Source organism: Terrapene carolina, unplaced genomic scaffold, assembly GCF_002925995.2.
Source record: "Terrapene carolina triunguis isolate 2854851 unplaced genomic scaffold, T_m_triunguis-2.0 Scaffold68, whole genome shotgun sequence".
In the NCBI taxonomy this organism is placed as follows: domain Eukaryota; kingdom Metazoa; phylum Chordata; order Testudines; family Emydidae; genus Terrapene; species Terrapene triunguis.
Window position 1 is genome coordinate 80,900,054 of NW_020664419.1, and position 25,286 is coordinate 80,925,339.

At 44.4% G+C, this 25,286-nt stretch overlaps 1 protein-coding gene across 1 annotated transcript in view; it reads left to right on the forward strand.

Moving 5' to 3' along the window:
- WDR91 (WD repeat domain 91) overlaps nt 1-16,936 on the forward strand; it is a 23,271-nt gene extending 6,335 nt beyond the window's left edge. The window contains exons 4-15 of the mRNA XM_024208553.2: nt 1,200-1,282; nt 2,864-2,994; nt 4,738-4,915; nt 5,207-5,365; nt 7,582-7,781; nt 8,151-8,301; nt 10,321-10,415; nt 11,302-11,470; nt 12,463-12,571; nt 13,987-14,099; nt 15,526-15,723; nt 16,376-16,936. Of these exons, the coding sequence (XP_024064321.2) occupies nt 1,200-1,282; nt 2,864-2,994; nt 4,738-4,915; nt 5,207-5,365; nt 7,582-7,781; nt 8,151-8,301; nt 10,321-10,415; nt 11,302-11,470; nt 12,463-12,571; nt 13,987-14,099; nt 15,526-15,723; nt 16,376-16,540 (1,751 nt within the window). The 3' untranslated portion in view covers nt 16,541-16,936. The remainder of the gene's footprint in view (nt 1-1,199; nt 1,283-2,863; nt 2,995-4,737; nt 4,916-5,206; nt 5,366-7,581; nt 7,782-8,150; nt 8,302-10,320; nt 10,416-11,301; nt 11,471-12,462; nt 12,572-13,986; nt 14,100-15,525; nt 15,724-16,375) is intronic.
- The last annotated feature ends 8,350 nt before the right edge of the window (nt 16,937-25,286 follow it).

Below are 25,286 nucleotides of genomic sequence, written 5' to 3' on the forward strand. Positions count from 1 at the left end.
TCCCCCCCCCCCCCCCCCACTGTTACTCACACCTTCTTGTCAATTGTTGGAAATGGGCCATCCTGATTATCACTACAAAGTTTTTTTTTCTCCTGCTGATAATAGCCCACCTTAACTGATTACTCTTGTTATAGTTAGTATGGCAACACCCATTTTTTCATGTCCTCTGTGTGTGTATATATATATCTTCCTACTGTATTTTCCACTGCATGCATCCGATGAAGTGAGTTTTAGCCCACGAAAGCTTATGCTCAAATAAACTTGTTAGTCTCTAAGGTGCCACAAGTACTCCTGTTCTTTTTATATTAACAGTGTGTCTTTTTGCATAACAGTTCTGTGGGGGGATGGAGAAGAGGCTGCAGGACTGACGGGTTCTATTAAAAACGACTCTTGGCCATCATTTTAAGACTATTTCAAGCAAATATCCACATTTAAATCAAGACCATCTTTGGTTTTGGAAACAGCTCTTTATACTGTTCCAGGAGACACCCTCAGTCTGGAAAGAGACCACTGAAACTCCTACAAGATGTTAGGGCCTGTGTGCATGGGATTAAGACCCTGAACAAATGAATAGATGTACAAAGAGTTGTTCTTTGCCCATAACAAAACTAGAAATGCCTATTGGATCTTGGTCTAGGCACAGCCTCGCTATATTGTCTGGAAAAGCTAAGCATCATGGGAGAGAAAGGAAACACAGTTCACAAGCTACAGTCCCAATCCCCCTTCATAGAGTGATGAGAAGGCTTGCCTTGTGCCAGAGTTGGAAGAGCTGGCTTCTTTTTCTAGCTCTGCCATACACTTGTCTGAGTGAGTGAAAGTCACTTAACCTCAGTGGCTCTCCGTTTCCCATCAAGAAATGGGAATAATAATACTATTACTTTGCATAGGTTTTGTGAGATTAATTCTTTAGTTTTTTTTTTTTTAAAAAACACTTGCAGATCCCCAGACGGAGAAGTACATTTTGCAGAAGTACAAAGTAGGTGTAGTTGAATAGGCCACAAGCCCATTAACAATCCATGATTTTACCCATGCCCCTAGCTATCCATGTTTGCTCTAAGGACTAGCACACTTGCTCTGTCTACCACTGGCCTATCAGGCAAAACCCACACGAGTTCTGTGCATTAACTTATGTGGAAATGTCTTGGCTAAATAGGATGTGCAAATACTGTTGTCTTGGGTTTCTCTTTAACCTTCCTTACCTGTCCCAGTAATCTTGAACTTTGATGCCGAATGTCAGAGGAGCGCTCTCGTACAGGAAGAAAATGATATTTTACGTCAAAAGGTCAGAGGGGTGTGTGTGTGTGTGTGTGTGTATTGTATTTAACAGGCTGCCAAAATCAGACACTTAAATGTATTATTTTGAGGTGGGTTAATGGACTCTTGGTGCATTTGTTCTACCATCGCTTCAGTTTAACTTTGCTTCTTGTTGACAAGATTCTGGCTTTCAAAAGATTTATTCAGGCTTTGTCTATCTGAGAAAGTTGCACCAGTTTTACTTTTTTTTAAAATTAGTTTTGTTAAACCATTGCAAGCCCTTATGTGAGTACTGTTGTTTTGGCTTAAGAATGTCTTACTTTGGGTTAGCTTAAACCTGTTCCCAGTCAATTTAAGCAAAACTGAAGTAAGTGTCCACATAGCCTTTTGCACCAGTTCCACTAAACTGGTTTAAAATCACACCTTAAGTTAAACCTTTCTTGTGTTGCAAGATTTTAGTGTAGTCTAGTTCCCCAAATGTGCTAAATAAAATTAGTTTTTAAAGGAACACTGTCTAGGAGTTTAAGCTCCAAACTTTACCCTCTGCCTCACAAAAGCTTTATGATCAGATGTTCCACTTCCTGATATGCATATCCTGTTTTACTGGAAGCTGATCTACTGTATTGTTTGCTTGTCCTAAGATTCCGAAGGATGCCAAACATTGTCGTTTTTGACACTACTGGGGAAAGGAAGGCCTGTGACTATGCACAGTACAAGGGCTGAAAACCTTTACTGTTAGGAATTTATGAAGATGGCTAGTGCATGTGCAGGGAGTAATAGAGGTGTTTTTCCAATTTGATATTTAAAAATTCATACTATCTTGCACTTTTTTTGTCAGCCAAACTGAAGCTGTCTTTTATCCTTACCATGTTACTTGGCTTTGTTTGTAGATCGAAGTAGTGTCAACTTTCAAATTGTACTTAGTAAAACCATACTCCTTTTTTTTTTTTTTTCCCCCTCTTCTTTCTGGCTTGGGATATTAATTCAAATTACAAAGGGGACAGCTTTAAATTATTTTTTTTAAAGAATTAATTTGCATTTTTTGTGAATAAATGGCAGCTTTCCTTTGAAATCTATGGGGAGCAAGAAGTGAATCTGGATCACTCTGATTTCACTGTCCAAGCTGAGTGACATACGATAAATGAACAGTATGATAAGAAAACTAGACTCCTAAGATCCCTTCATTTTCAGTCACTTAGGATGTTACTAATAGGTGAGAAATTAAATATGATGCTTATCTATGTCCCTCTTCTACCTGAAAAACCAGAAGCCTCGTGAAGTACTGGCTCACTCTAGCTAGTTTGCTTTCATAGCTCTTGCTGGCAGAGGGGAAAGTGACACTAGAACACCTGCTTGTGGAGAAAAGTGAGGGCTTTTAGCAGGCAGTGATTTCATGCACACAAATCATTGATTGTTCTCTGCTGCTCTGAATAATTATTCAACATTGAGCCAGTCAGAACAACTCCACTTTTTTTTCACAACCTACTAGAGTTGTTGGACTAGCGCTGCTGGGCTAAGAAATGGCACATGATGTTAATGTTGCTTGTCATTGACATGGAGGGGAATCCAGTGAAACCTCAACTAACTCCGCTCTGTTCCCTTGTTGTAGCTCTTTGCCTTGCAGGCTGAGACCTACCGAATGAAGAAAGAGGAGCTGCAGCAGGAGGAGGAGGAGTCAGTTGTCCACCACAGACTGCCTGCTTATGTGTCCAACATGGATCGACTGGGGGACTGTGAGCTGTGAGTGTCTCGCTAGGGTCAGGCAGCTGCAGGGGATGACAGCCTCTTAAACTTTTGTTTGTGCTTTGGTGCTGTGATGAGAGCCCTTTCCCTCCTTTCTGCACCTAGCATGTGGAATGATGAGATTTCATATAGAATCCCGCTTGGGTAGGATTTCATCTCTCAGAAATGAATTGTGTGAGGCAATGGATTGTCTCTCCTGTTCTTCCCTTTTGGTGGGGGCCCATTATCCTGTGTCCCTGTCAGAGCTCTGATATTCCCATGCCAGCAGCCATTCTGCCCTTAAATTATAAAAATGACTTTTCTATAGTCATGGTCCAAAACCACATCTTACCTCAGTGATACTATGTTGTTTTGGACCATGACTGTAGTCTCTGAGGGGTGGAGTTCCTGCCTCACATCTACGTATCTTGCTAGTTGGGGACACCCTTTGGAACCTGCCTATAATATGAATGCTGTTCCTAAGTGACTTAGGTTGCTGTTGAGCAAGAAGTAGTGGGTTTTTTTTCTCCTTCTCATAACACAAGAACTAGGGGTGACCCAATGAAATTAATAGGCAGCAGGTTTAAAATAAACAAAAGAACGTATTGCTTCACACAACGCACAGTCAACCTGTGGAATTCCTTGCCAGATGATGTTGTGAAGGCCAAGACTATAACAGGATTCAAAAAAGAACTAGATAAGGTCATTGAGGATAGGTCCATCAATGGCTAATAGCCAAGATGGGCAGGGATGTTGTCCCTAGCTGGGAATGGGCTTGAGGATGGATCACTTGATGATTACCTGTTTTGTTCATTCCCTCTGAAGCACCTGGCATTGGCCACAGTTGGAAGACTGGATACTGGGCTAGATGGGCCTTTAGTGTGACCCAATATAGCTGTTCTTGTGTTCTTAAGACACTTCCCTGCTGCAAGGGGGTGACCTTACAGTTCTCGCAGCACTTGTTCACGTGAGTAAAAGGCTCTCTTCTGAGCTGCAGAATGACACTCAGAACCACCAGACCAATGAGCTGGCTCCAGAAATGCTATTTTAAAGTGTGTGCCTGTTGCCCAGTCTGAAACCAGTAAGCCCTAGTGGAGATTATGGCTATGCAAGTGATGATGCAAGATTGTCTAGCTGGCTGGCGTGTATTGAATTAAACTCTTTTTTGGTGAGGCCGAGTCTTCAAACTTGAATTCAGTTTGCATGTTTACATTTTACAAGATTGTCCTAGGAACATGAATTTGGCCATGAGAGCTATTTATTAATATTATTGGTGAAGTCAGTTGGAATTGGGGGTGCTTAGCACTGCTGGGAAGGCCCACTGACGTCTCACATTGGGAATCCAAGATTAGTGGGTACTTCTGAAAACTTTAGCCTTAGTGTTTCCAAGAGTCTCTCTTAAGTACCTGATTGGAATCTTCTTAAAGGTTCCCCCAGCCCTGAAAACACCTCCGTAAAAGCCTGACATGGGCACAGTGCCTCCCAGGGTCTTTGAAAGGCAGCTTTAGTTTGTTGGCTGAATTCTGAATGAATTCCCACGGGCTGAGAGTGTTGACACTGTGAGTGTTTGTTTTTTGTTTTGTTTTTGTTTTTAAAACCTGATTTTAGCACGGGGTGGTTCAGTCACTGGGGAATTAATCTCTGTGTTTTGGAAACTAGAAGCAATGTAGTCTCCACTCCTTGGTTATTAGATCTCTTTCCAGGTTGGTGCTCTAGTTACACCCCTTTCAGGTGTCTCTTATTTTTATTTTTTTAAACCAGTGATATGACACGCAGCCAGAGGAGCACCGCACACTCCCTTCAATCCCGAGGGGGCTTCCTATCCTCTCTGCTCTCTCAGGGTAAGAAGGGCCCTTCTAGACCAGCTCTGACGACTGGAGTCTCCCCAACGCAGGCTGGTGGGATATTGTTAGGGAAGAAAGAACCATCAAACCATCAGGTAATTCTCCAGTGGGTTCATTGTAACATGATGCTTGAATAGCCAAGGAGCTAACCTGTGCCACCTCTGCTATTGGCTTATCCTTGAACCTGGAAAACCCCTCCTACTATCTACCATCTTGTTCTCATCTGGATCCCGGGACTGAATGACAGTCATTCTAGTGCTGCAAAATACCAGCTGCTCTAGTCTGAGAGCAGCTGGTATTTTGCCTTCCGTTTTGCTTTTTGTTCAAAGGTCTGGCACAGGTATTAACAGGGCTCAGGTTTTACAGATCTTCTCTTTGCCTTCCAGAGCACCAAAGGAAAGGAGGTGGCAACAGGCTGCAAGGATGTAAAGAGTCACTTCACTGGGCTGACACCAAGTGAGCCTAGCTCAGTACCGCAGCGACAGAGGCGTCTGCAGGATCATGGGAAGGAAAGAAAGGAGCTTTTATCAAAAGTAACTTCCCAGGTATTTGGCGATATCGCAGGTGGTCTTGGCATTGTACAGTGCAGTAGAACTTAGTAAGGCAGATGCACGTTTTTTGTAAAATCCCTAGCCTGATATTCTAATGCTGCTCAGCTGTATGAAAGGTCAGTTATTCTAGCTAATCGGTTACTCTTTTCCCATTCTTAGAGTATTTCTGCAGATTCCTAGCAGAATAGAGGAGGGATCTGGGTGTAAAGCAGGAGTTAGAAGAGTGGTCTCTCCTGTCTCCCCCCTCTTCCCCTGTCCCCACCATCTTCAGTGGGCCCCAGCTCTGCATCTTCAAATGCATGATGTTTAGTTCTGATCTCACTTTATCAGCAGTGATACCTAGTGACAAGACCTCAGTACAAGCTGGTGACCAGCTGTCAGCCAGAATTAAAATCCCTATCTATAAAAAATGGTGCTGTCCCAGAGAAGCTAGCAGCTCTGATTCCAGTGACAACTCTTTCTTCACTGTAACAGCCTGGGCTGTGGAGAACAGTTTGACAAGTTTTCCTGGGCAGAAATGCAGAGGCTTGAGGCCTTACCTGTAAGAGCAGCAAAGAGTCCTGTGGCACCTTATAGACAAACAGACGTATTGGAGCATGGGCTTTCGTGAGTGAATACCCACTTCGTTGGATGCATGCAAAGCTCATGCTCCAATACGTCTGTTAGTCTATAAGGTGCCACAGGACTCTTAGTCTGGATCTGTAAAAGCAGCAAACATGGCTACCCCTCTGATACTTACTTGTAAGAGTTAGCAACATCTCTTGTATAGAAGAGCAGATTTGCTGTGGGTAGGCAGGTTGCAGAACAGGAGCCACTCAGTGAAAAACTACATTTTAGGCTTTAGAAAACCTGTAGGTCAGTAGTGCCACATAAAACAGCCTTATGTTATTGGTGCAAACCCTACTGTAAAAGGGACATGACAGCAGCTTCTTATATTTGCTTATCTCTGAGACCCTGACTTGAGGGCCCTTATGAAGACATGGTAGGGACAGTGGTGCTTATCAGTCCTTCCAGGTGGCACTTGATTGGGTGAGGTGGCACTGCCAGATCATCCAGATCACAATGCGAACCTGGCAGTACTGGGTGCACCTCCGCTGGCTTCTCAACAAGTTTTCTCTGGCCTTCCTATTTTCCCTGGCTTTGTTTAGCTCTCAGGAAGCTGGTTGCTTTAGGTATAATGTGTTCTTGACACGCTTGGGTAAAAAGGAAAGGTGATGCTGTGTTTTTTCACAGGCGTTCAGTGGTGTTCCCTTCCAAGCTAACTAACATGAACAAGGGTGACGTTCTGAGGCTTCTGAAGCTCTTTGCAACCACATGACTGCAGATGGGATTTGATTCTCTCCTGTTGCCCAAAGCAGGCCAATAGTATAAATGCAAAAAAAAATCCCCAATTACACTTTTGAATATCTTGACCTCTCCAGATAATGCTGTAACAAGATGCTGTCTCCAGGTATCTCCAGCTCTTCTGCTTTCCATCTCTTGTCATGAGAGGAGGGATGGTCTTGTGGGACTCTGGATACCTTTGTTCAGTTCCTGACTGCCACAGAAGTCTTGTGTGAATATAGGTGGATTATTGAATCGCCATGCTTCCATTCCCTGTCTGTAAAATGGGCATAATATTCTTTCTCCTTCCCTCTCTCGGTCTTGTCAACTTAGATTATAGGTTCTTTGGCTTTAAGTGTTTGTATTGTGCCCATGTGTTCCCATCGTGTAGCTGGAATCTTGATTAGAACCTGCATACAATAATGAATCCAAATATAACAATGATCTGGATAACTAATAAAAACTGAGCCGGGTAGAATTGGGCATGAAGAGGAACATGAGGTGACATATCTACATTGGTGTTTAAAACCTTCACAAACTTGTCTGGTTAATCTGCAACTTTGACAGGCTTTCACTAGAAAAATATCAGTTTAAAACTAGAACTCCAAACCCTTTTTGTAAAAGCTCCCTGACACACGCCGTGTGATATGCTCTTTTCTCAAGGGCAGCTGTAGAAAAGCACCAGAGGCACATGCTGTGACTATAATAATGCTATTCTCTCCAAAAGAACCTTCTAGTTCTTGCAAAAGGATTTTAGCCACTGACCAGCAACTGTGCCTCTAGTAGTGCAGCTCCTTGGTTCTCTAGTTTGTCAGGATGGATGTGAGTCGCTTAACCCAGTACTGCTGCCTGGCTATACTTTATATAGGGTTCTTTCCTTGCTTTAGGGGCAGAGTGTGGAGAAAAAGACTGAGACTGGTGCTACAGAGGCAGAAACCTCACCTGAGCTGCATACTGAGCAATCGGAAACCCTCACAAAAGCTTCCGCATTCAGCACAGAGGCTGGAGGTGTCAGACAGGAGCAGCCGTTCATTGTCCTGAGCCAGGAAGAATACGGAGAGCACCACTCCTCCATCATGCACTGCAGGTAGTGGGGGCACTTTTCATGCAGTGGAGGTGTGATAGGATCATCAGCTCCTTGGGAGGGGGTATAGGAGCTACTCCAAGGTAGCATTTTGAGGTGGCTGGCATAGTGTCAGTGCCTCTGTTCCTGGGGAATGCCAGTGATGCACAGGAGAATGAAATCCATGGGAAAGCAGGAGGGTGTCATTAAAGGGCATTACGCTTTGAAATTCTGTCCACATTCTTGTACTGCACCTGGTATCTCAGCACCTTCAGTTAAATTGGTGCAGGTCGCTCTAGCAAAGGAAGACTGTTGAACTGTGTTTAGAGGGAGGCATATCTAACCATGAGCGTAGGAAGGAGAATGCTCGTTGATGTTTTCTTCTGTGCATAGGGTGGATTGCTCTGGGCGGAGGGTGGCCAGCTTGGACGTAGACGGGGTCATCAAGGTGTGGTCTTTTAATCCCATGATGCAGACCAAAGCTTCATCTATTTCCAAATCTCCGCTGCTGTCTTTAGAATGGGCAACCAAACGGGACAGGCTGGTGAGTAGCACATCTACTTGTGTACTACGGAGTTGCTACTGATGCCTAACAAATAGGGGTTACGCATCCATGGACATGTTCTGCTGTATATTGTATGGTATCCAGGCTAACTGAACTCAAAATAAAATCAGGATAATGTCACATGTCAACGTATACATGTAGGAACAAAGAATGTAGCCATACTTACAGGATTGGGGACTCTGTCCTTGGAAGCAGTGACTCTGAAAAGGATTTGGGGCTTGTGGTCTATTCAGCTGAATGCGAGCTCTGAGTGTAACACTGTGACCAAAAGGGCTAATGCAATCCTGCAGTGCATAGACGGGAATCTCAAGTAGGAGTAAAGAGGTTGTTCTACCTCTGTATCTGGCACTGGTGTAACCACAACTAGAATATTGTATCCCATTCTGGTGCTGACGATTCAAGAAGGATGTTGATAAATTGGAGGGGGCTCAGAGAAGAGCCACGAGAATTATAGGAATCTTAGAAAACATGCCTTATAGTGATAGATTGTGGTCTTTGTTAAGCTAAATAGACTCAAAGAAAAGGTTAAAGGGTAACTTGTAGGTACTTATGGACTGTAATCATGGGGAGGGGGGGGGATATTTAATAATGGGCTCTTCAATGTAGCAGTGAAAGGTATAATATGAACCAATTCAGACTGGAAATATGGTGTACATTTTTAATGCTGAGAGTAATTAACCATTGGAAGAATTTACCAAGGTGAATTCTCCATCACTGACAGGTTTTTTTAAATCAAGATTGGATGTTCTCCTAAAAGATCTGCTCTAGGAATTATTTTGGGGCAGTTCTCTGGCCTGAGTTATATAGGAGGTCAGAGGAGATGATCACAAATGTCCCTTCTGTTCTTGGAATCTATGACAGTGGAAGGGAGTTGTAAATTTAGAGGATGAAGATCAGAAACCTCTAGGAGCTGAAAAAGAGGGGAGAGGGGGAGTGTATCTGGAACAACTGAGCAGAAATTCAATGCTGCCTGCTTTAGTAGGTGGACCAAAGGACTGGAAGTTGGGGTGCCTGCTCCTGTTTCCTGACTTGCTGTGTGGCCTTGGCCAATTCAGTTATCCCTTTTCCAGAGTTGGGTGGATAACAGCTTTCTCACAGGGACGCTAAAGCTTATTTAATTTTCATTAAATGGTTGGAGACTTTCAGAAGAAAGGCCCTGTGGAAGTGAAGAGCACTACTCCTTATCCTACTGGATAATAGGACAAGGCTTAATTTCTGTGCAGTCCATTTATCTGAATAACTTTTATTGTCTGTGATTCTACGGGACACAGTAATGGGATTTTACATCATCCCAGTTGGGCAAAGTGGTTGGGAAATGGTCCGGTGACAGAGGAAAGTTTGTTCTTATTAAAGAGTGGCTAATGTCTCGCTGCTAGGTCTGAAATGCTGTCCAATTAAAGCTAGTTCTGCTGTTTGGGTGTTTCACTTCCCTTGTTCTTACTGAGACTTTTCATGCAAATGCAATCTTTCTCGCTTAGAAGTCTCTACTGCTTATTCCTTAACTGATATTGTGGTCTGAGGATTTTTAAAAGTAATGGGTTGACATCCAGTGGGATTCAGCGGAGCTCTCCCCCAAGAAGGATGAATACTCATTCTGTTGGCTCCATGACCTTTTTCCTCAACGCCACATCTCTATTCTTAATCTGACACCATTTCTTCTTCCTCCCCATACTCCACCCTGCAATGTATATCCTGCTTCTGGAAGATGACTTGTTCCTCCCCAGGGTCCTAACCTAGTCCTGTTTCCTAAGTGGCCACAAACTTACCCCTCTCACTGACACCACGCTTTAGGGGCTTTCTAAGAGTAAACTCCCTTGGACTATAGCCAGTCCCCTGTGGACATCCACAAGGGGATAGGATACTTTCTGATGGATTGATATGTAGTCAGAAGTGAATGTTCTAAAGAGAAGACTTCCCATGTGGTGTGGTGGCTCAGGGACAGAGCCATCATCCTCCGTTCCTTACTTTCTCTTTCTTTCCCTCATGCTTGATTTCAAGCTGTTGCTGGGCAGCGGGGTTGGGACAGTTCGTCTCTATGATACCGAAGCCAAGAAGAATCTCTGTGAAATTAACATTGATGAAGACATGCCCAGGTAATCCTGAAAATCTCTTGCATTCCTCAGTGTGTTGAAGAGTAGATGGGCTTTCAAAGTTTTTCCTGCATTCGTATGACTCTGTTACCCAGCCCCTATTTCCGAAGGCAGTCTCTGTCTGGTCCTGTGTGAAACAACTGCCTTGTGTAACAGGAATTGTTGATGATGATTGATTGCACACTACTTCTTGATAGCAACCTGCTTCTAGTCCTCTGTAGAGTTTTTTCCAGGATGCTTATTAAGTCTCAGAGCCATCACATAGATGTTTGCCGAGAAGATGGACACAGCATTGAAGTGACAAATCAACTCTACATGTGGTCTAGTCTAGCAGCAGACAAGCAGGACACTTATTGTAATCCAAAGTGTGTTAGTGGGCTTTAATAACCCTAAATTGAGAAGTCTGACATCTTTTGTGCTACTTTTAATTAGTCCAGTATGAATTTCCTTTAACTAGTACTAAGCCTGGTGGCCACCCCATTCTGCCATGACTAATTATGTTCTTTATGCACAACATCAAGTTCTGTCCCAACACGGAAATAACCCCCTCCTCCAGTGGGTGAGTAGATGCTGCTGAAGGCACGTTAATGTGTGTGCGTTCTGGCTAGCAGCACCAAACCCCCTCAGCACAGATTGTTTTTGTTAGCAGCAAGAATTGTCTTGGATTGGGGGCGTGGTGTGGTTGCCATGTCAGGTTGTCATGAGACACATAGGTCCTAACCCTGCATGGCCGCCTACTGCTGCTCTGAAGGCCTTGCCAAAGCAGCCTTTCTGGGGGGGATTTCTACCTGGGTGAGGGGGAGAACTAGGAATGGTGCCCACTCCAGGCTCCCTCTCTGGGTTTCTTATCCAGAGGAACCAAGCTGACTGTGGGTGCTGTGTATTTCAGGATCCTCTCACTTGCGTGCAGCCCAAGTGGTGCCTCCTTTGTCTGTTCCGCTGCAGCGCCAAGCCTGATCACCCAGCTGGACCTCGCAGCCGCTGATACTGGAGGGAGAGGCATGAACCAAGTTCCAGGGAAGCTGCTTCTGTGGGACACTAAAACCATGAAGCAGCAGGTATTGTCTTGTGTCTTCACTCCTTGAATCTGCTCACTAAGAACAAGGAAGCGTTTTTCTCCTAGCCCCCTCTTTAATTAGCAATCTCACTCTCCTCCACTTCCCAAATAAAACCACAACTGGGTGGGTAACCAGGCTTATTTTTGAGGGTTCCTTCAGAATACCCCAGCCCCTTGTTTTCTTCTTTTTCCCCAGCCCTTGCGAGGGCTTATATGGTTGAATGTTGCTTTCTCCAGCCTCCATTGTCCCAGTCTGAGGTACAATTAGCAGAGTCAGGTTGCTCCTGCCACCCCCTGTGCTGCCTGGTTAGCATGTGAGGGACATGTTCAAGGTTCACGTTCTCCACTTAGCACTGGTGCTGAGGTAGCTCAGCAAACCACAGTCTTGTGAACGCTCAGTGCCACAGCCTTGGCTGGTTGTGTTGGTTGTCAGGCTGAACATAAAGGGATCAACATACAACGCATTATTCCTTTTATTTCTAAAGTGCCTGTAGCATCTGGATGCTTTTATTGACGTATTTGTGTAAGGGAAGCTTCCCAGAGGGGATATAGCTCTCCTGGCTTGTCTGCTTCCTAGCTTTTTATATGGAAGGGTAAGACTCAAAGGGGAGTCATGGGCCCTGTCATCCTGCCCCAATGACCAGTCTGAGCAGGCTATGCTCAGACCCTGTCTAATAACTGGCAGAAGTTGGTTCCACAGTCTTGGAGCCATGACCAAGAAAGCTCTGACTCAGCCAAGCTGAACAGTTGGTTCTGTCAACTAACATGTCCTGATGAAATGCAGCTACCATCCTGGGGTGCAGTTAGAGGTGGTCATGGGGTGCAAAGGTAGGGTGAAAGTGAGGGGGTGGGATACCAGATTGTGGAGGGAGGGCTGTCACTCTGAAGTCTGGCTAAACAAACTTGATACCTGGGTGGTATCTGCCCCATGGAAGAGGTTTTTAAGAACATAAGCACAGAGTGAAATCCACTAATGGTGACTTTATCTTTTAGCTCCAGTTTTCTCTTGAACCAGAGCCCATTGCCACAAACTGCACAGCCTTTAACCACAATGGCAACCTGTTGGTCACTGGAGCAGCAGATGGAATAATTCGTCTCTTTGGTAAGCAGGGGTCTCAGATGACCAGTTTATCCAGCCTTTCCTAGCTGCACTGTCCCTAGAGTACTCCTCAGCACGATGGGGTACATGTGGGTAGTGTCGTGACTAAAGGTAGATGTGGCAGCCCCTTGTCTGGGAGCTATTGCTCAGGGCAAGCATGATTTATTGGAACCAGTTTTTAGTGGGGGAAGTGGGATGCTCCTTGAAATGTCGTAGAATCCTTCTCCTTCCCCTCCTGCCCCTAAGAACAGGAGGAAGCTCAGCTTAATCTCTCATCTGGAGAGCAGTGCAGTTACCCCTAACACAGCACCAAAATCACATTGGTGTGAGCCCAGGCTCTGGAGTAGGGCATGACCATCTGGTCCAAAGATGAGGACTGCCAGCCGAGCTGTTCTCTCCCCTTCCCATCAGCTGTTCCCAGCTCATTCTCTCCGTATGCTTTAGCCTATACCTGTGAATGGAACTCCCCCACCCTGCTCAGTGTTCTGTCCTCTGTCAGCATTGGACTTGCACTTGCCTTGCAAAGCCTTCAGACTGATGTGCTGAGAGACCATGCTAATGCTAGGCAGAAATGGGGATCCTAGAATGACTGAAATGACCATTTAAAAGGACCGAGTGCCATCATCTTCTGAACGCACTGTGGCCTCTCTGAGGGAGGTCACTTGTTCTCTGGCTCAGTGTGGCCCTGCATCAGGCCGTTGGCATGCACAATCTTCCTTCCCTGTCCAAATGAGTTTGGAGGTTAAAAAGGAAGGCAAAATTGCATCTGATGCTCTCAAGTGTCCTTGATCTAGTGACAAATTTGTGTAGACAGCCAGGTGGGCTGTTATGGTAGGCTGCAGCCTTCTCCACAGCTTTCCTCATTGCGCCTCACCCCTCCACAAGAGGTAGTTCTACCTTTCTACGTGTTCCACTTCCCCTCCACGCTCCAGGGCAGAACCTTCCTCTAGCTGAAGGGAGGCATTTAAGACCACTACGTTCTGTGCTAAACCTAGTGTCTTCCCGCTTAAGAAGATTGCCGGGAAAAATGCTATCCTGTTTTCCTAAATAACGCTCTGTGGGGTGGTCTGTCCTGGCATGTTGTACTGCTGAATGGGATTGCCCAGAGAAGCCATTGGGCTGCCATTGGCAGCCTCTCCCTTCATCTGGTGATGCTCTGAGCAATGGGTGTACACCCTGTAAAGCCAGAAGAAGTGTGCTTGGATACAGGGCTTTGTGGATAATAGAAGAACAATACATGTGAGGGATCCTGGAGGTGGGGTGGGGTGGGTAGAAGGGAAATTGGCATGACTGGAGAATGGGGAACTGCATGGTGGGCGGAGGGAAGGCACAAGACACCCTGCCTTCAGTTTTAAGAGCCCTTTCTCTGTTTCCCACCTCTGTGCATAGTGACTGTTCAGTGATTGCTCTCCCCTCAGATATGCAGCAGCATGAGTGTGCTCTGAGCTGGACGGCGCATGATGGGGAGGTCTACTCTGTCGAATTCAGCTATGATGAAAACACAGTTTACAGCATAGGAGAAGATGGGAAGGTAGGCTCTGTGCGACCTCACAGTGAGGAGAAGGTAGCGAGATCCTAGACTGGTGTGGTAGTGACATGTTCTCCCTGCTCATCAGCTGTGTTGTCTTTGCACTGCGTGCTGTTCCTTCCTGCACAGCTAGAGTGGACGGGCTCTTTATTGTGTATTGACAATTCCATCCCTGGGGCCGTTTCTCTATCTTGGCAGGCAGGCCAATCCACAAGGGAGAAGGAGGTTCAAGGGGAGGGGGGGGGGAACGCTTACCTCTGATGCACACTGGGAGCAGTTCCTGGTGGGTGCAAGCGCTGTGATGCAAGTATTGTAATAAGGAGGTAGTGATGATTGGTTTGAGGAGGGAGTAGTTGATCAACTGGAGAGAAGAGGAGGGTGAAGAGTTGTTCACCCCACTGTGTATTGAATGCATGCAGTGTGCCAGGTGCTGTAAAGAGGTATAACACAGCCCTTGCCCCAAGGATCTTAAAATCTGATTTCAGTATCTTCCTACACTAAACCTGAATGTCTTCCCCAGCGTGGAGAGCTCCTATTCCCCCCGCAAACCCCCCCTTGGAATACTCCTTTAATTGAGACTGGGTCAATGATGGACAAGTGCTGATGCCTGTCGCTGTGCTGCTAAGACAACCAACCAAACCCCATCTTCCTTTCAGTGTATATGTTAAATGTCCAAGCAAGTCAGGTGACTCTTGGGATGGCTAACCCCGGGGAGGCCCGAAGCTGGGAAGTCGCTTAGTCACTGTATTTGGATTTATGAGACTAAAGATATTGGCTGCCCAGACCTAAGGTGCCATCATAAACTGAGTGCGTCCAACCATTATTTAAAGCCACTAATAACCATAAATAGAGGCCAGCAACAGCCTGGACCATAGAACAGCAATGGCTAGTTTAACCTAAATAAGAGAAAATGGACCATGCCTCAAACTCAGGCCTGAAGCAGCATTCTCCTGCCCGAGAACCTTCATCAAGATAAGCCTTGTAACATGCCCTGAAGGGCGACACATTGGCAGGGTGCCTGACCTATGCGGAGCGAGTTCCAGAGCCAGGGTTCCTCTGCAGAGAGCACCCTGTATAATGGAGGGCTCCACTTAGAGCATCTGCTTGGATCTCCGTTGTGGCAGCACGGGCCGGGGGAGAGGCAGGTTCCAGTGATGGCAATAACCTATTGAGACAACTTACCCTAGGGATGGGCTGGATTCCCCATCACTTGGGTGTCGTTTTACAAGATCGGCTCCAGCTCAGCCAATAATTAGGGGCTTGATAAAGGGATGACTGGGTCAGATTCTATGGGCTGTGTTATGCAGATCAGATTAGATCATAATGTTTCTTTCTGGTCTTAATCTCTATGAATATTACTGAACTCTGTGATACCTCTAGCATGAATCTATTTCACTGGAGACATTTATCCCCTCTTTTGCTGTCCTAGTTTATTCAGTGGAATATTCACAAAAGTGGCTCAAAAGTGTCGGAGTACGTCCTTCCCATGGATGCCACGGGCCCCTTCGTCCTCTCAGGGTACAGTGGGTATAAGCAAGTCCAGGTCCCGCGAGGAAGGCTTTTTGCTTTTGATGCTGAGGGAAACTACATGCTGACCTGTTCCTCCACTGGGGGCATCATCTACAAGGTAAGGGTATGAAAAACAATGGGGGTTGTTGGAACTGATACAAACAAGCTTCCTTATCCAGAGGCTGGAATTGCAGCCTTTTGCAAGAATCCGTTAGTGCTTTGAGCCAGTAAAGGGCCACCACCAACTTGTAGCTCAGGCTGGGCTCGCTGGTGAGTCTGATGTTGTGGTGCATACACACTAGCAGTGGTGCACAGCAGGTAGATTGTTTTGTTACAAAAGCCCCATTTGAAGCAGTTTTCCTTTCTGTAAATGCCTAGGAAGAATCCGATCTGTGTTGGATGGGATACAGACTTCTACAGGCTCAGGGTAGCTTAGTGCCAAAGTCACAACCGAAGTTGCATTTTGCTGGCTAATTTTGCCCCTTTGCTCTACCTGATGTGCTCTGTGCAAGCTTTTGCTGGATCTGGTATGAATTTTCTTTTACTGGGTGCCTCTTTAAATTGCAATAAGGAAGAAAAATGACCTTTTCCCTCCTCCACATATCTGCTACCTAAAGCCCAAACTTGTCCCTAACACAACTGAAGGACATAGGCCTATTGGGGCTCCTAGGTTATGTCAGGCTTTAGATTCCCATTTGAGCAAGCTGCTTCTGCTGCAGAAACCTGCTTTAATAAGTTCTTGTGATCTGTCTTCCCAACCCCTGTCGCAGCTGAACAGCGACGAGAAGATCCTGGAGAGCTGCCTCTCCCTGGGAGGACACAGAGCCCCAGTGGTCACCGTGGACTGGTGCACAGCCATGGATTGTGGGACCTGCCTCACTGCCTCAATGGATGGGAAGATAAAACTAACAACCTTACTTGCTCAGAAATCTTAACCTGAGCAGCACTGACAGGAAAGAACCAGATGTGTTATGAAATCCAGTGTTAACCGTAGAGGAACAAATTACATGGAAGAGAAGAAGGCGAATTACCTGGACCAAAACTTTTTTTTTTACAAACAGCAAACCACTGCAGATAGGAACCTGTTCAGCTACGGGAACAGTGGCTGCACTGAAGAACTGACACTCTTAAGATGACCTGTTTTGGCAGCTGCGGAGCCTCAAGCACCACTTGAGTCTAAGTGGTTGGGGTAGGGCAGGTGGAGGTTACATGCAAATATAAGCTGAATGCTGAATTGCATTTTAACACAATGGCTCCAGCTGAAAATACCTGCGTGAAACTCAGTGTTCTGTATGTAATCTCTTTTTCTTAAAATAAACTGTTCCCTTGCATTTGACTTTGTACTTATTGCTGCAATAGATTCATATTGTGATGTTGCACTCCATATGTTTTATGGAAATATGCTTATGAGTATGAATATGACATAACTGGAATATGCTTTATGCAAAAGGTCTCTTGTAAGGTATCAAAACAAAGGTTATAACCTACTGAATATATTCCTCCTATTTGTATGTATGTATCATTCTTGTATCTGAAGCTAGAAATATGAAGTGTAACTCTGAGGTCCTATTGTAATTATGCGAAGTGTGGGCCAGTAATGGTGGCTTAGAATCTTGATGGCACCCATTGACTAGGGCAATTGGTTGTGAATGGGTTTATTTACGGAGCAGGTCCTTGAGAAATCAATTCTGAAGCACTTAGAGGAGAGGAAAGTGATAAGGAACAGTCAGCATGGATTCACCAAGGGCAAGTCATGCCTGACTAACCTAATTGCCTTCTATGACGAGATAACTGGCACTGTGGATGAGGGGAAAGCAGTGGATGTGTTGTTCCTTGACTTTAGCAAAGCTTTGGATACGGTCTCCCACAGTATTCTTGCCAGCAAGTTAAAGAAGTATGGGCTGGATGAATGGACTATAAGGTGGATAGAAAGCTGGCTAGTTTGTCAGGCTCAACAGGTAGTGATCAATGGCTCCATGTCTAGTTGGCAGCTGGTATCAAGCGGAGTGCCCCAAGGGTCGGTCCTGGGGCCGGTTTTGTTTAATATCTTCACTAATGATTTGGAGGATGGTGTGGATTGCACCCTCAGCAAATTTGCAGATGACACTAAACTGGGAGGAGTGGTAGATATGCTGGAGGGTAGGGCTAGCATACAGAGGGATCTAGATCAATTTAGAGGATTGGGCCAAAAGAAATCTGAGGTTCAACAAGGACAAGTGCAGAGTCCTGCACTTAGGACGGAAGAATCCCATGCACTGCTACAGACTAGGGACCGAATGGCTAGGCAGCAGTTCTGCAGAAAAGGACCTAGGGGTTACAGTGGATGAGAAGCTGGATATGAATCGACAGTGTGCCCTTGTTGCCAAGAAGGCTAACGGCATTTTGGGCTGTATAAGTAGGGGCATTGCCAGCAGATCGAGGGATGTGATCATTCCCCTCTATTCGACATAGGTGAGGCCTCATCTGGAGTACTGTGTCCAGTTTTGGGCCCCACACTACAAGAAGGATGTGGAAAAATTGGAAAGAGTCCAGCGGAGGGCAACAAAAATGATTAGGGGACTGGAGCACATGACTTATGAGGAGAGGCTGAGGGAACTGGGATTGTTTAGTCTGCAGAAGAGAAGACTGAGGGGGGATTTGATAGCTGCTTTCAACTACCTGAAAGGGGGTTCCAAAGAGGATGGAGCTTGGCTGTTCTCAGTGGTGGCAGATACAGAACAAGGAGTAATAGTCCCAAGTTGCAGTGAGGGAGGTATAGGTTGGATATTAGGAAAAACTTTTTCACTAGGAGGGTGGTGAATCACTGGAATGGGTTACCTAGGGAGGTGTAATCTCCTTCCTTAGTTTTTAAGGTCAGGCTTGACAAAGCCCTGGCTGGGATGATTTAGTTGGGGATTGGTCCTGCTTTGAGCAGGGGGTTGAACTAGATGACCTCCTGAGGTCCCTTCCAACCCTAATATTCTATGATTTACCTGCAAGCCTTCCTGTGTACATGTGGGCCAGCCCGTGGGTGATGAAGAATGAGGTCTTACAGGACATGATACTGGAATCCATCTTAAATCTGGTACTTTTCCATTTAGAAGGAGGGGTGGGGACCCAGAGAGACAAAAGATTCCTGCCTTGTGCCAAAGCTATAAAAGGGGTGTAACAGAACAAAGTGGGGGCTTCCAGTCTTGAGAAAACCCCTGCTTTCCACTTAAGATGCTTGCTGGAACTAACAAGGACTGTACCGGGGAAAGGATTGTGCCCAGACTAGGAAAGAGTCTAGTCTGTGGAAAGAAGCTTATTGGAACATCTCTGAGGATGAGAGATTACCTGTAATCAGTTTCTTAATGTATTAGGCTTAAACTTGCATGTTTTGTTTTATTTTTCTTGGTGACTGTGGGTGCAGGAATAAAGGGAGTCTCAGGGCTGGATCTGGCCTACAGGGAGCTGAAGGCAGGATCCAGGCATAAGAGCTTGCCTTCATAATTCTCTGCAGAAACCCCGGCTTGGAAGCAAGATGACTCTCAGCTGCATGGGGGGCCCTGCCTAACAGGAAAAAGGGCAATACAAGTATTACCCCAGGAGTAGCGTCCTCTCATAAATTAAGCCACAAGTTCCCTAATTTGGGGCCTTACCGTAAGTTAGGCTATTCAGTTACCCAATCTGCTGCGAGTAAAATAGGGCTTCAAAACACACCCTCTAAGGAATCGAATAGGTAGGGTCCAGGGAAACGTAGCCTCTCCATATTAGGAAGCAAACAAGTCGCCTCTGGGAAGGGGTAATCCTCTCCATGTTAGGAAACAAAAGGATGATTTGGAAGGTAGGGGATAGGACGGGTACCCAGAGAAGAGTAGGTTTCCTTACTGAGCTTGGTCACTGAAGAGTTTTTAAATCCTCTTTATCTTTGATTAAAGAGCTGGGGTTAGTAGAGACCTGACTGTAGGAAAACAACCCCAGAATTGTCATGCTGCATGCTATCCTCCATCTTAATACATGGTCTTGGGTAACATTTTTTGCTTATTTTTTGCCTTATATTTTTTTTTAGAGTTTTAGATGCAGTTTGGTTTTGGTCCTCTCTCTCCTCTTTTACTAATTACAGGATTTAGTTATGCTGACTGTTTCCTCAAGATTGGAAAAGGTGATCTAGCTATTGCCTTACATTGAGGATGTTTCTATTACTTGCTCATGATCAAATTAGGGAATGTTTTCACATTAATACAAGGGATATTACAAGTCCTGGAATGGAATGTGAAGCTTTTCAAAAGCTAGTTAGGGGACAACCAGTTGTTTGTTTCCCCAATAGGTATTAAAAAAGAAACACGAAATGGAGAGATTTCCAAAAGCTACAAATGGCGGCAGTTAGGCACAAACAGCCATTCCATTTTTTCTAGAAATTGGGTGTCTAACTCCTATTTGTGTCTTTGAAAATCTCCCAAGCTTCTAGTTCCCAAGCACACTGTCTTAGAAATCAAACAGTATTTACACAGATTGATCTCCTAAAACATCCGAAAGTCAGAGCACTAGGAAACAGGAATTTGGCCTGACCAATACCCATTCTGTGCAACGTATTTTATTTAGAGCTAAGCAGAAAGATTATGAATGGGCTGACAAAAATAGTAAGCTGCTGACTTGGATACTCAGGAGCGATTGAGTAGATAGATTCCTACTGCTCCATCTATCATTGTCGAGGAAGGTACTATTACCAGTGATCCCACTCCAATAAATCAGGCTTGGGAACAGTTTTATAGTAGGCATCATGCATCTATGGCTACTTACAGTCCAGTTAGAAGTGATGTGTTTTTAGATAAATGAACTCAAAATACTTAGTGAAGAGCAAGCAGTTGCACTTGATAACCCTATTACAAAAGGGGAATTACTGTAACTATAGCTAGTCAGGTGGCAGTCTAGGAACACCCAAGGCAGCCTTGCAAAACTATCATGAACATTTGCCACTTCCAACCATAAAATCTACTCTCCTGCCCTTTATCAGAACGACTGATGAGAATGAAAAAAAACCTCAAATGATATGTTCACCCATCCAAAATCACCTGTCCCCTCAATGGGAGTAGAATGTTGTAAGACAACCCAGAGTTAAATGGTCTATCCATCGGATTAGCTCTCTTATATTCGCCATTCTCTTATTAACTCAATATTGGATATATTTGTGTGTTGTCAAAACAGGTCTTTCCTTCATACATAAACAAATCTCTGATTCTTGCAAACTTAGGGCCAGAGCCCAGAAACACACACAAGTAGGAAAACTCATGAGTTAAGTTACTGGTATATGTGTTAGAGAGCCAAAGTGGGTGAGGAAATATCTTTTATCAGACCAACTTCTGGTGGTGAGAGAGACAAGCTTTCAAGCTTATGCAGCTAACCGACTTGAAAAGAGACAGCTTGAAACCTTGTCTCTCTCACCACCAGAAGTTGGTCCGATAAAAGATATTACGTCACCCCCCTTGGCTCTCTGGGACCAACATGGCTATAACAACACTGCATGCAATGATGTATGTGTTTGCAGGACTAGAATAATGAGTTACCTGTTTGCTCAAGCCACTGTGGACAGGCCAGAGTGACAGGTTCTGTAGGTCCTTCCTATCTATATTATGTTTTTGAATGTAGCCCTTCATATTTTGTCTCTATTACTATTACACTGCAAGCTGTTGTCCCAATACATGAGAATCAATCTGCTCAGCCTTCTGGCTGGTCAACTGCACAGAACGAGAGATTTGGCTAAAATAGCTGCAGATTCCTTTATCTCTATTAATCAAGAAAAAGTATTTGCTTCTGCAGAGTGGGATTTTGTTGGTGATGCTGAAGAGAATAAATGTTGGAAATATTTTTTTAATTAGACCAAATTGCTTCATGCAGCAACTTCACATTTCATAGGGAGATAGTTTCAGGTTTCTAAATGTTTTTAGCTGCACAGCAAGATCCATGAAGTAATAAAGTTAGCTTCCAATTAATTCTTTGCAATTGAGTCTGGGAGAGAGAGCTGAGAACTGTAACACCTGAAGTACACAAAAGGAGATATAAACAATAAAAAAAAGTTGTCATTCAAACATGAGGCACTAGAAAAAATTAAAGTAAATCCAAATGGGGCTGGTTTTGTATCATCCAATAGAAATAATCTCCTTTTACATTTTATTTTCAGTTAACATTTTTAAATGCATACTCAGTTTTGAACAATATCACTCAGTTTTGAAGATCAGAGGCGCATAAAATGTGTCATTTTCAGTGTTCATATGAAGCACAGATAAGGGCACCTCACAGGCACAAAAGAGGTTACATGAAATTTTTTGATGCGATTAATTGTATTATTCTCCTACAAGGAATGTGTTTAAAAGGTACAAAGAACATAAAAGAAAAGAGGGAGGATTGTGCAGTTTTTAAGTCAATTAAGGAGTTGATCAGTATATGCAATGAAGTGGGTTTTGTGGCTCTAATCCTGTAAATAAAAGCAAGTGTGTAATTTTATTCAAGTGAGTAACCCCATATAATTCAATGGCAATACTCACATAAGTAAAGTTACACAGGAGTTTAAGTTTATGGGGCGTATGATATAAGATGTTATCATGGAGTCATATCAACCCTTCACTATCCACACATACACTTAGATAATTGAGGCCAAACCGTTTTTTATTTAGAGAGGGATCAGTGGCTAAGTATAGGTACTGTGACATGATCCCAAACACACACACAGGCCAAGATTTTCAACCTAAAATCAAGCTCTTCAGTCAGTGACAAAGCACCTTAATGGCCTGCTTTTCAAAAGGGCTGAGCAATCAAAAGCTCCCACTGCCCTCTCAGATCCTTTGATCGAGTCAGGAAATTCCACGTTGCAATTTAAAAAGTCATGATTTTTTAAATGTTGCAAAGAATGGAAAAACAGAATTTAGATACTTTTGCTTGTGAAGGAAGGTGCTATTCAATTGGAGTAATCTCACTGAAATCAATGGGATTACTCATGGGATAATGTTCTGTTTAGTTTGCATAAGGGCATCAAAATCTGACCCCTAGGAAGTCTATGGGAGGCAAAGCCTGTGGACTTCATAACTCTCAGCCTTTAGTCACAACCTCACTTCACTGCTTGATGTTGGGAAGGTGCTTATACATTTTGCGAACTCCTCAGTCTTCTACAGTGTGTTGCGCCAATCTGGAGCGTGATCACATTAGGTTTATTATTACCCGCTACACATTCTAGAATTCATCAACTGTGGGTTCACATCACAGTAGCACACCTGTCGCCTCGAGCCAGAGAGGACAGTTCTTACACGGCATGCAATTCACATGCAAGAATCCCAAAATAAACCCTAGAATTTAGAAACAAGATGAACCCAACCCCTCCATTCCCCACGTGGTTAGATAAGAATAACCGTGTGCATAGAGATGTTCCTTTTGTTGTGGAGAACCTTTTAAAGGTAGCACCTGCTCTTTAACAGTTCTTCATATTCTTTCCTACCTATTGTTTTACTGTCTTAAAAGCAAAACCTCAACTTTACAAATATATATTTGTCTACCTATTTCTTTTTGGCCCATCTCCCCTCCAGGAATTATGCTCCAATGTCTTACTCTAGCCAACGGTTACTTTATTTCTAGCTTTTCCTCTCTTCTGCAACAATAAGCTACCCACCTATTCTTTTTCCTAAACCAGCCAACTGTTCTGACAGTAAAGGGCTGATCAACGTTCACTGAAGTCCAAAGCTCTTATTTAACTTCAGTGGAAGAAAGATCAGGATGTTAAACTTCCCCTCCCCCGAAAAACTTTCATCTCAAGAGGATCACCTTAACATAAAACATCTTGACTGGCCAGAGCCCGACTTCCATCTGAACAGCTTCTCCTCTGGCTTTCAGGATGAAGCTGTTCCTTTTAGTAAGAACCCTTGGGCATTCATGCACAGAGACGTTGTAAGAATATTGCTCTTAGTTTGAGTTAGCTGAAATTATAGACACACCTGTGTAAGTGTAGTATGTGTGTCCGTCCACCTGTCTGATACTTTCCGACATCTGTTTGGCAGGACTATTGACAGCTAAAGTGTTGGTTTGTTATGTACCGGTTAAAGAAATTACAGTGTTCATAGAACTAGTTACACCCTTACACACATGAATGCCAAGATTTGCAAAAGTGTCTACATAAAATTAGACACCCAAATCCATATTTTCAAGAAATATGAGCCAAGAATCTCATGCTCGCTTCAGTGGGAGCTGTTCTGTGCACAGCTCTTCTGAAAGTCAGACACCTAAATAAGAGGTACCAACTATTGAGACTCTTTACCCCTCTGTATACATTTAGGCCAATACAGATTTCATTGTCATGTCCAATTGTGACCCCTTCATAGGCTAGTTTCAGAGAAAACATATTATAAACACTTAATAGACACAAAGAAAGAGTCACAAGATTATATCATACATTATCCAGTGATTAATAGCAACAGGTCAGTAGCTTACACTGAAGAGTTCCATCTCCTAGTCAGGAAGCTGTACAAATAATCTTGGCTCTTCCTCTCGAGCAGGTTTCTGAATCAGATTGTTGGCATGCTGTTCCCTTGTGCACTACTAGGAAATGGAGATGATGCTATCTTCACTGCACAGCGCCTCAGCAGCAGCAATCTAGCCCCTTTATACTCTTTCAGAAAGGAACAGATAAAGCATCAGTGTAGCATGGAATTAAGCTATCGTAACACCCCATCAGAGTGGAAAAGCCACTTGTTATAAAGACTTTAGTCGACAATAGGCATCTCTCTCCAGTTTCAGAGGAGCATAACAGGCTGCCAGTGAATGCAAGCAACACCCACCTGCTAGCGAGTGAGATTTTGCAAACTCCTTGGTGCAGCTGGCTCATTTCCCCACCTGAGAATAAGGGAGTCTAGGAAACAGGAAGAGCACTAGAACCTGAGAGAGTCAGATCCTAAAGCCGGGGGATCCTAGGAGGAGAGAAGCCTGGGCAGAAGGCTTTGTTGGGGAGGGTTCACGTATTATTTTTAATTATATTTTTGTTAATAACTGAGACCCCGGGAAGGTCTTTTTTGACTCTGTGAGCCTGCGGTTTTGTTTGGAACAGGGCAAGGACTCCATCTACATACAAGCTGGAGAAGACATCAGCCTCAGCCTACACCTTTGCAAGCCAGTGGCTCACTCCTTCACAAACCAGACTTCATTGCGTCGCCAGTACGGTTTCATGGGGGGGGTCGTAGCCATTACACAAGTAGAAGTCCTTGCGGTAGGCTGCATCGCTCCCCAGGGCACAGCGCAGTTTGGCGGCATAATTCACATAATCCTCTTCCTTGGCATAACCACCAAACTGCCTGCAAAGGAGCCAAACATGGAGACACTGAGTGAGACAACCCTGAAATATGGTGACAAAAGGGGAAAGAGGGAACAAGATGCTAAAAATACATAGTGATGTAGATCCGTGCTGTGGCTTTTTCCTGAGCTATCCTGTCTGAATCTAGTGCAGGCAAAAAGTGTTGGCTTGAGAGCCCCAGAGACTAGACAGCTTTAGTCATCCACAGATATATAAAGCATGGGCATCACCTGTACTAGCCCCCCACGTCCTGCCCTACATCTCTACCCCAAGCTGAAAGGACAGCTTCTTGTAGTGAAGGGATAGGTATCTCCAAGCCCATTCAATTCTTGGCCTTTGTGCTGAGCCTGCCTACACAGATGTTAATTGTGGGGTGAACACTCACCTGCTGA